The sequence below is a fragment of the Chelonoidis abingdonii genome, chromosome 3 (genome assembly GCF_003597395.2).
Source record: "Chelonoidis abingdonii isolate Lonesome George chromosome 3, CheloAbing_2.0, whole genome shotgun sequence".
In the NCBI taxonomy this organism is placed as follows: Eukaryota; Metazoa; Chordata; order Testudines; family Testudinidae; genus Chelonoidis; species Chelonoidis abingdonii.
This window is the reverse complement of record NC_133771.1, coordinates 76,842,813-76,854,671: the sequence shown is the minus strand read 5'-3', so window position 1 is coordinate 76,854,671 and position 11,859 is coordinate 76,842,813. Positions and strand designations below refer to the sequence as shown.

Genomic DNA, 11,859 nt, shown 5'->3' with positions numbered 1-11,859 from the left:
GTGTGGAGAGGGACAGATGTGACTGATAGTCTTGATAATAAAGAGAGCAAGGCTTTTGCAGAGTATTATAGGGTAGGGTGGCTTGTCTAGTATACTTCAAAACACCCCACCCAAATATTTCACTAGCAAAATGGCTGCTGAATTAAAATACATTGAAGGAAAAGTAAAGTAAGTCTAAAACCAGCTGTCTATTGTGTATGTCTGTTATAAGTTATAGCTGTAAAGACCCCTTAAGGTACTGAATATTGCATGAGTGTATACAAAATACACCACTACCTCGATATAATACCACCCGCTATAACACGAATTCGGATATAATGTGGTAAAACAGTGCTGCGGGGGGCGGAGCTGCCCTCTCCAGTGGATCAAAGCAAGTTCAGTATAACACAGTTCTACTTATAACACGGTAAAATTTTTTGGCTCCCAAGGACAGTGTTATACTGAGGTAGAGGTGTATATTTAACCCTTTTACACTTCTTTTAACAACACATTTGAACACTTTAAAAGCAGAAGTACTTCCCTTTAAACATCAATTTTCAGTTTAAATAATTTTAAATAAACCCTTCATTATAAGCTACTACAGCCACAGCGTGGGAGGCACTGTGCACCTACAGAAGGGCCAAAACCTGCTGATCACTTGTATGGGGGGGGCAGGAAGGGCCATTTGCAGAGGAGACCCCAGACAAGGTAGAGATCCTTTTCTGTTCCCTGGAGAAGATCTCAAGAGAATCTCTGTGGCTAGCTGCAGAGCAAGAGGGATTTTGGTTGGGCCTGGATCTTCCCAACTGATTTGTACATTTGTCAATCAGCTGAGCCAAAACCCCATGCAAGGAGAGCAATGGGCCACATTTGTATCTCCTCCCCATTTATAGTAGCAGGTGTTTTACCCAGCTCTTCAGGCATCCTGCCTGCAAGGGACTGTAGATTCTGTTCAGCCCTGCACTATTTTGAAATGGAGTACTACGTCCTTTTATGCCAGCTTTGCTCCATTCTTGCGATTTGGCCCTTTGCAGGTTTCCCCTAGGGGAGCCTCATTTGTATAGTAATAGAGCAGAGCTGCTCCAAAAAACACAGTGGCAGAAATGGTCTCCATGTTTTGTAGTACATTGTTAGAGCAATATTGTGCGTAGGCGTTTTATAGCATATGTGACTTATTTCCATAATCAAGAAGAAAACCCAGGGAATAAGACTGTAGCTAGGATTGCTAATGGACTTCAACAAGACTTACGCGTGTACGCTTTGTCCAGCTCATTTGATGAATATGTGAGCTGGTGACTTTCTAAGACATTTATGACATCATTCACCAGCAATGATTGTAATCACATCATTGCAATATTCAATGGTATTTTGATCAAATATTAAATTTCTGTTAAAGTTTTCAAAACTTCTACAGTGGCTCATTAAATGTCATTTCCCTCCCCTACCCTCATAAAAAAAAAATTAGGACTGCTGCTGTCAGTGTAACAAAAGCCTCATTTATACATTTTTCTTCTACTCTGATATCTGCTTCAGTACCGTTACTATGTGTGTATATGAGGCAGGCTTTCCTCACTGGGACACACAGCACTGATAACTGGATACAAATAAAATACCTTTTTAATATATTTCCTCTTTTACTGAATTCAGGATTCTGATCTCTGATCCATCACACTTTGGTATAGAACAACTGTCCAATATGCCATGCCAAACTGCAGATTCCTTTTTTTCTTTTTTAATGCTAAAATGATTATCTAAAAGAATAAGAAAAGGAAAAAGCATTGTTAAAAATTCACACTGTCTTCCATTATTCCCATGGAAATGTTCATCTATTTGGTAAGAATTTCACACTTTTGTATTGTTAGTGGAAAGCAAGAACAAGATATATTAAATTATGCCTTGCTTCCATTTTCGCTGACAAAAAATGAAGTGAGGGGGCATTTCCTAAGATGAAATGACTCATAAGACAGCAAATTTTACCCTTTTATGATGGAATAAGGCAGTGCACACATGCAAAGAATAAAGATCTGTACAGTATTTGGTATAATTACACAGAACATGAGCTTCCAGTAACATACACTACTTACATTGTCATTTATGAAAACTTCCATAACTCTCCATTTCAATGGAGTTGCCGTATTTCCCTCAAGAAATGGATAACAGGCATTACTGCAGTCGTCTTTTTCCCTCTTCTGTAGCTTCTGAAAATTAGGTATGTTAGGAGGTATTTTAGGAACCACATTTCATCATAATTTATCTTAATTATTTTTAGCTGCTACTGTATTTAAAATGTGATGTAATCAGCCCTTCTGTTAGAAATGGTTACAAAAATACACTGAAGATAAAAACCCAGTGTGGTGTTGGCATGTCATAGCAGAGTTAGATTGTTTTAGAATACACAGAAGTGAGTTTTGTCTAAAAAAACTTCTTTGAGCTACTTATAAAACAAAACCTTTTGAAGGTGGTGGTCTGCCTCTACACAAATGAAAAGCAACTGTTAACTAAAAGACCCTAATTCTGTATCTTGATCTATGGTCTTGTTACAGGGACAGGAATTTGCCCACATCAAAGGGGTTACAGGGTTGGGGCCAAAATTCACTAAGTTTTCTAGACCAACTTGTTAAGTCCTACAGTGTAGTTCCTGGAAGAGCTTGCCTCTTACACTGGAGCAGGACATCACTGTATAAGTAAGTTATCCTAGTACCAACTGAATACCCCATATTTATCGGTTGTAAATTGATTTCCCTCATATCTGTTTTGGTAAAAAGGTTAATATAAAATTATCATCTTAGCCCATGTGATGAGTTCTGCAAGCAACATCAAAACCTAGCACAGCTAGATATGTACATTAGACATCCATACAGGCTTATATTTCACAGTTGATATTATTTATACACATGTCTTAAAGGTACATATTTATTTTTTCAGAAAATGGTTAAATTGGAAGGGCAAATATGCAGTACATTAAAAAAATACAAGCAACTTAAATTCACTAAGGAATTATGGGAGAGAGGTGGACATGAAGAAAAACTGAGATGATGCAACTTCTATTTCGTATAGGCAATGTGATGTTGCTAAATAATGCCTTAAACAAACAGTGCTCCTGCAGAAGGTATCCTGATTTTTTTATATATTTTTTTTGAGTTCTGGCATTATAGAAAAGCCAGCATCTTTGCATTACAACAAAATAATCTTTACTGAAAATACTATTGAATACTGACATTTTCTCCTTTTCTTTCAAAAATTATTTTGAAAAAAATCTAAGTAATTCTCCCAGAAACAAAATATTATCCCTTTACATAATCTACATTCTTAAACTGCCTGCCAAGTCCTTCTTCCCTGCAAACTCTTGACTGCAGAGGAAGTATTTTAACCTGCCCTCTTAATTTATTCTACATTCTAATTTTCAGTAAACAGATGCCGCCTTTTTTCGCATTTGTTCCACATTCTGTCTATGTTGTTTCTGCTTGTGTGCACATACATTCAATTATCTATTTCTTCCTGATTCTGCAACTGATGTACTAAATTTCTATGTTAGTAGGGGGAAAAAAGAACCCTAGGCAAACCTCAAGGCAAAACAACACAAGCTTTTGTAATTCTATCTCAGGTCCAGGTACTCTACCTGAAAGCTAATAAACCATGAATATACAGCATACAATAGATATACTGGGATTTAAAAAAAAATACATATTCTACAATATTTTCATACCTGACACCTGGGCCATAACATCTCAATATTCCTTTGGTCAGTGCTTGGATGTGAAATGCTCAAGGGAAAATGAAGATGCTGTAGAAAGTAAAGTTGATGTTATCTGTGTTCTTTCATCTGTATTAAACCAGTGTCTTAGCACTATACTCGGGAATCAGATAAGCCACACAAGATGGCTGAATTTCAGTGGCTGGTGATGTGCCTATATGTACAACTGATAAAACACCTCTATCCTTTGGGACTAAATGTCCTCTATAAAAAGGTAAATATTACTCTTCATGAGTGTGACCTAAAAAGTAGACCACAGGAGAGAGATACAAGTATTAGATGATTCATTACAGCTCAAGATCTTGTGGCTCAAAGATCTGTTTCCAGATGCTAGCAAATTTAGTCAGTAAAAATAAGAAAAAGAGCAGTACCCACGTGGCCTCTATCCCAACAATTTATAGACCCACTGAATTATTCAGTCTTACCGCTATTTCCCCTTATTAAGATGGTGAAGAGGCTTGAATGAGTTATTTCTCGAGATCTTGTCCATTACTCCACACTCTTTTCTTCAGTTGGAAGCCCAAGCAAATTATGTTACCATCAGCTCTCTCACTGTTTTCTTCTCACTCCTAGAGTAGACTGGCCATGTGGAAAACATTCTTTTCCTTTTCTGGTCCAAAAGTAAAGTGACAACTTAAGACTCTGTCAAAAAATAGCAGTTGAACAGATCTTCTATTCGACCGCAGTGTCAAAAGTGGTTACTTGGCAGGAACAGATGCTGGGTTTGATTCACTCCAAGATTTGCGTTGGCAGAAGATTTGATAAATTTCACACCACTGAAATCTCTGTGGAGACTGGGCCTATGGAAGGCACCCACCAACACCAAGGATCCTGCAGCCCATCCAGCCTCAGAAATGGGTGGCACTAGTTGAGGACATGTGCTGATTCAATTGCATCCACTGCACAGCCTCTGCCAGCAGGACTCCTACAGAACCCCAGCTGCTAGTCAAAGCTGTCTTCTCCAAACCATCACCTGCTCACCCCCAATCCGCCTGGAAGCACAGTATACCCCGCTGGCACCAGGAGAGCCTCTTTGCATAATCTCTCACCTGGTAAAAGATCAATGGCTCTCCCTAACTTTAGGCACCAAAAAGTAGAATTCCTCCTTCCCCTTGGAATCGGGTATAAGTCTACATGTTCTATAACTGAAGGGGCAAATAGCACAGCATGCATAAGGTAAGTGGTCAACATGAAAGATGTCTGTGATTGCTGGAGTCTGATGATTAGAAGCCAGAGCAGAATCCTGACACTAATTGCAGCATGGGCTATGTCCTCAGGCTCTGGAACCATACAACTAATTTAATGCAGTTGCACAGCTGTTTAAAACTTCTGTTCACCAGGATAGACAATTGATGAGGACACAGAACAGTAAAAGTGTTGAAAGATCAAAGCAAATGTGATAACTTTTTCTTGCCATATACTCTATTGCCTGTTTGTCCTTGAGCTGTACGGCACATGTCGCTCTGCATAAGGAAACTAATGCCACTCCAAGTTCTTGAAACTTTCTACACAGGCTGCTGCCAGGGATAAATGGCCAGTTAAATAAATGGTAATCCTCTGTCCTTCCGAAAGAAACCTTTTAACTATAACTTCACAGCTATGGCTAGCTGGCCATACAGGGGACTGGTGAGTGGACTTGGGCTTACAAAAATTAAAATACCAAAACAAGAAAACTTGATGTGTAAATGCAGAAACTATCCTGGGAACTTTTGTCTGTCTCAGTGCTTTACAAACTTCAATAAGTTCTCCCAACACCAGTGAAATGCGTATTATATACACCTTTTCCAGCCTAGAGGTTGATGACTCACTCATATGCAGAACTTATATAAGAAGCTGGGGGCCCTGACTCTCAGATCCTTGCTCTGATCACTTAGGCCACACTCCCTAGACAATAAAACACTTGAAGCTGCTGGAAAATACAAATAACTTGGTCCTGGGAATCCCAAATACAAAGCAAGGCATAGACCTTATAGATTACTTTCTAAAGTCGAGGTAAGTTTTCAAGAATTACTGTTCTGTATTGAGAAACTAAGAAATGCCTCTGGATGCTGGTGTGTAGGAGAACAGAGAAAGCAAAATCAAAAATTCAGTGACCTTTCAGACCCATGAGCCATGCAGTTCTGCATACAATTGTGTGTGGGAGGGGCGAGAAGAGGAGCAATACCTTGATCTAAACTTCTTCACAGCTGAGTCTTCATGGACAGAAAGTATTGTCAGTGCTCAGATAATTATTCCAGGTGACAAATATGCAGTTAGACCTCTTCTACCCTGTCTATCTTTAAGTTGTCTAGGACAATTGACAAAACAATTTTTTATATAAAATCTGTGCTGACATTGAAAAGGTAAAGTTTCCTAAGGCCAACTCCAAGAAGAAGAATCAGATGGGATAAGTGGAACTTCCTTTTAATCACTAACAGTAGCCCTGAAAAGAGTTACCATCTGTATGATCAAATTTATTTGACTCAGTAACAGCTCTCGATGGACTAAGAGCAAAATGCTCCTCTCCAAAAATGCACTGGGCATTCCTAGATGCTATTCTGAACTTGAAATTCCCATGAATAGCAGCAGGAATTCTATGGTCCGAGATCTGTTCAAATATTATGGTGGTGCAGGACCTATAAGTACATAGAGCAGAGAAATGCACTGTGCCTTTAGGTCATCAACTGAGAGGTTTAATAGTATTCTTCTTGGTTAATATTTACAAATACCCATGTTGTCACATATATGCAAATAAATGGCAAAAACATTAAAAAAAAAAAAAAAAAAGGGTAGGGGTCACAATAGCCAGAGAAAAGCAGAATATAATGGTTTGGTTTTATTATTATAAATTGTAAATATACCTGGAGTATTGCATGGAGACACTATATACATTGAAAGAATAAATAAAATATTGACTTTATTATACACCGATTTAGCCTCTGGAGGCCAGTGATTTGTGGTACCATCTGTTGGACTAAATGAGACTGTTCATTGAGAATTGTAAATAGTAAATATGGTAACCCTTTACAAACTGGCTATTAAAAATATTAAGTAAATGGTGCATTTTAATTATATAGTAAAGAGGTTATTTCCAACCATTAAAAGATTGAAGGTGTCAGGAAGAATTGATCGTCTGATAGAAGATAACATTTAAAAGTAGACCTTGGTAAATAAAGAAAGATGCTTTTGTATATCAATTTCTTTGACAAGCAGGTTCAGTACAGTACATTACAGTTGCACAGTAATAGCCACTGAAACCTCAGTCCTTCTGTACTTCAAGTGAGATGCGAAAAAAATCAGTTCCTTGGTAGATGCCTATAATATATTTAGCGTTGATTTTTTTTTGTTTTTTGTTTTATTATGTTTCACACTATCTAAACTTCCAGTAAGTTTTGTTAAATGAAAAACTTTAGTGGTGATGAAGTTAGGAACTGAAGGTCAATGCATTTATCCTTTTTTGCCACAGGTACCTAGGAAGTTGAATAATTTAGTATAATAGAATATTGTCTTTGTTGAGCTTATAAACACTGTATTATATTGTCTTTGAACAGTGCCACTGGCAATCCATTTAATGTGCAGACCCCAAGGAACAATAGGCCAGGCAGGATGCTGAGTGCACTCAGATTGCCTTTCAAAGATTTTAAATAGAGGCAAGTAAAAAGTTGTCACCCAGAGAAAATGGCAAATGGGTTGGTATGAAGTGTATGTTCCTAATTTGGGCCAGAGAGAAGCTACAGACTGTGGGATGGAGCCTTTAGTGAAAAAAAAAAGTTCATTTTTTTGTCTGTTATTTGACTTTAAGACAAATGTGTAGAAGATAAAGAAACAGTTCATGCTTAATTGATCCAAAAGTGAAATTGCTGTATGCAGCGCTTCCCCCCTCCCCCCCGCCCCTTTTGCTTTTATGGATGGTGCATTCTTTTTCTCACATAGTGCCAATCCTGTGGTGAGGCACTTGTAAAGTCTGGAGGTTGGGGCATGTGAAATAGGGAGCTGGAAGGAAGCATGCTGCTATTCCATTAGAAGCAAAAGGAAGTGTAGGCCCGTAGAATACTTCTTCTTTCCCTTCCTTGCTAACATCCAGCACCTGCAGGACCAAAATGCTGAAAATAATATTTCAAGGATCACAGAAAAAATAGGAAACAAATTTGCTGGCACATATTGTATACACTTATTAATCCCAAGGAAAGGCAATTTCAGCCCAGTGGATTTTATTTAGGGATCAACTGATGTATTAATGTCCATATCACCCAACTCTTATCCTAACCAACACTTAATAGCAAATAGTAAAATTTGATCCCACTTACTAGCTGTACACTTGCATGGTTGCACATGTAGAACTGTGCACAGAGATGCTAAATCATTACTACAAAATATGAATCATTTGTCAAAATGGTATTTTGAGAAGCAAGGGAACTCAGGGCTGGCTGAATGACAGAGTAAATGAAGACATACAGAGAAAAATGTCTTTCTTCAGAAAGAGGGAACAGCATGCTGAATTTGAAAATAGAAGGGTTCATAGTGCTGGTTAAAGCTAGGCAGTGTGCCAGCAACTGAGATCATATGTACTCAACACTTACAGCTCTACCAAAGCACTTTACTTATTTGTTTTTTTTTTTTTTCTAGTAGGTCTGGGTCTCTGTTGGACAAACTGTCAGTTCTGAGATGGTTCTGTGATGTAGGGAAAGGTCCACTCAAAAGCAGGACCCAAAATGCATTTTCACTTGCCATCAAGTAGTATTTGAACAGAGATGAAATAATACTGAAAAGGTCCCACAGATTATAAACAAGTGTTTGTTAGTACGTTTCCGAACTTGATATAGTACTGCTGGTTATATTTTATGTACTGTACAGTGTTCCTATCCAAGCCATTGTGCATTAATTTTCCATTTAAAATTGACAAAGTATTAAATATGTTACCCCACTCAACTTATCATCACAGATGGTTCTACAACTGGGGCACTGCATCACTCAGAAAAATGAAAATAATTCACCTAAAGCTCAGAGGTAAGTATATATAGAGCCCTGTGCGGATACAAATTTATATCCATGTATGTGAATATCCGCAGTTATAAATCAGTATCCATGCAACTGCAGCAGGGAAAAGAGCAGAACATGGGGCCACCACTCCCAGGAGCCAGTGCTGGCAGCTCTTCCAGCATGGCTATACTGCCCCCAGCCCCGCCCCCAGCTCTACCCCCATCCCTTCCACACAATTGTCTGCATCTCCTGTCTGGGGGCAGGCATGCTACTTGAACACAAGAGTGTGACCAGGGACAGCTGCTGATGATCCTGGTGCCCGCCCCAGTGGGCGGGGCTTGGGACCATACAGCCGTGCTGGAGGAGCTGGCTCCTGGGAGCAGCGGCCCCATGTTCTGCTCCTTTTACTGCTGTGATTCCCAGGAGAGCACTGCGGTTCCGCAGAGACCAATTTATATCCACAGGTAGGTGGGGGTGTGTGTGTATAAAATAAAATGACCTTGTTAGATGTTGGGGAATAGAAAATCACATTAGGGTCATAGAAGCAACAAGAGAGAAAACAGAGGGGGAACTGTTCCACATTTTAGATGTCTATACACAAATACAAGGAATATGGGGAAGACCTGGAAATATTAGTACATAAGAAATTACATCTTAAGTGGCATCACTGAAACTTGGTGCGATAAATCGCATGACTAGAATACTGTTATAAAGGGGTATAGTTTGTTCACAAAGGACAGGCAGGGGAAAAAGGGAGGAGGTGTTGTATTATACATCAAGAATATACACACTTGTTCTGAAGTCCAGAAGGAGGTGACTGGCAGACCAGCTGAATGTGTCTGGGTGAAAATAAATTATGCCAATCCAAGCTACTTCCCTTCCTTGACAGGGTTATTGGCCTAGAGGCCAGGATGTTGTAGACATTATGTATTTTGATTTTGGAACAGTCCAACCTGACATTCTCGTAAGTAGAGAATTGTGGTCTAAATGAAATTACTATAAGGTGGGTGCAAAACTGATAGAAAAAATGTACTACAATAGTAATTAACAACGGTTCACTGTCAGACTGTGAGGATGTATTTAGCAGAGTCCCACAGGGGCCTATCCTGGGTGTGGTACTATTTAATTTTTTCATTAATGACTTGGATAATGGAATGGAGATCACACTTATAAAATCTGTGGATAATACTAGGCTGAGAGGGTTGGCAGACAGTATTAGACTTCAAAATGATCTTTATAAATTGGATAACTGGTCCAAAATCAACAAGATGAAATTCAATAAAGGCAAATTCAAAGTACTACGCTTAGGAAGGAAAAATCAAATGCGTAAATACAACTGAGGAATAACTGGCTAAGCATTAATATTTCTAAAAAAGGATCTGGGAGTTATTGGATGAGCCAACAATGTGATGCAGTTGTGAAAAACAGTGAATATCATTCTGGGGTGTATTAACAGGAGAGTAGTATGACATAGGGCATGTTGTGTAAGACATGGAAAGTAACCATCCTGGTCTGCTCAGCACTGGTGAGGCCTCAGCTGGAGTACTGGGTCAGTTCTGGGTGCCACATTTTAGAAAAGATGTGGGCAATTTGGAGAGTCAAGGGGAGAGCAACAAATGACAAAAGGGTTAGAATAACTGGGCATGTTTAGTCTTGAGAAAAGAAGACTGAGAGGGTCCTGACAAGTTTCAGTGCTTCAAAGTTTTAAATTAAGGGCTGTTACAAAGAGGATGTAAAGGAGATTTCGGTTAGATATTAGGAAAGCTTTTTAGCTATAGGGATAGTTAAGTACTGGCATAGGATTCCAGAAGAGATGGGATCCCCATCACTGGAGGTTTTTTAAAAACAGTTTAGACAAACATCTGTCTGGGATGGTGTAGGTATACTTGGTCCTGCCTAGATGACCTCCTGAGGTTCCTTCCAGTACTATACCTCTCTGATTCTATAATCCTACTTTCACAGATTATTTACAGTTTTGGGGATCTATGAAGAGTCATGGATCAAGAGGGCAGCTGTTGTTATGATGGACTCTAGTGCAGCAGAAGACTTTACTGGAGAACCTAGTACCAATGGCAAAGCTATCAGCAGTACTTTTAAACATGCTCCAAAGTAAAGAGCACATTCACAACTAAGGCAGGTTGCGGTGTTCTAGCCCAAATTTTGATCTAGATCAATTACTGGTTATTTCTGGCCTCTTTATGGAAAATGAGAGGGCTGAAAAATTAATAGGACATTCCCCCTCCATTTAGACACTTTAAGTGTCATGGCACCTGGAAATATGCTTGTTTTTTGTTCTGTTTTTTTAAACCCAAATCTTGTCTAGAGAGGAATTGCCAAGTCCATAGTCCCAGAAAATTTAATGCAGTAAATCTAATTACTAACCTGGAAATCTGTTAATATCCACAATATTTCCAAGGTATGTTTTAGAGATTCAGTGACAGCATAAGTATCATCCCTAATCTCTCTCGTCACTTCAAATAAATTTTGCTTTTTGATAACAGCTATGCAAAAAGAACCCTTGCAGAAATACTTGAGACTTCAAAAAGGAACCTAAATCTCTCACCTGGATACATGCCAAAGGCTCATTTGTCCAAATAGAATAGCCGCCAACTAAATATATTCTTCCATTGTGGACAGCAACGCCAGATTCATTCTGACCTAAAGCAAAGAGGAAATCAAAAGCACTTGCATCTTTTAATTAACTCTGTTAGCATCAAAAGTTGGAGATTTCATTCATTAGATGCACATGGATTTGCTGTAACATGCCAGTTTCAGAACTACCAATTCCTGGCAGTTAAAGTGGAGAGAAGGGCTTATCATATGCTATCCCCAGGAATGCAATTTGAGTGCTATCCTGGAGGACAGAGATGATGCCAAAAACCACACACTGCAAGCCAGGTTAGTTACACTTGAATAGGGAACGTACTACAAAGTTTGAAGTGTATTAAAGAAAAGTATATTTTAAAAACATTCTTTTCAGTAGCGTAAGAAATAGTAGATACTAGTACATCTCTGAAGTAGGAAATAAGCCTAATGTGAATGTATCTACAACTATACGTGTTTGTGTGTGTGTATTCCATATGTTTAATATAAACATACTACCCTAACAGGATACACTGTTAGACCAATGAAGCCAAACTGGCACCTGTGCAAATCTCTTGAATTCT

General features: G+C 38.7%; 1 protein-coding gene across 2 annotated transcripts in view; it reads right to left on the bottom strand.

Annotated features, from left to right (window-relative positions):
• Positions 1–5,922: 5,922 nt before the first annotated feature.
• KLHL32 (kelch like family member 32) overlaps positions 5,923–11,859 on the bottom strand; it is a 152,061-nt gene continuing 146,124 nt past the window's right edge. For both annotated transcript variants that reach the window (XM_032774067.2, XM_075063850.1), the window contains one exon: positions 5,923–7,799. In XM_032774067.2, the coding sequence (XP_032629958.1) occupies positions 7,638–7,799 (162 nt within the window). In that variant the 3' untranslated portion in view covers positions 5,923–7,637. The remainder of the gene's footprint in view (positions 7,800–11,859) is intronic.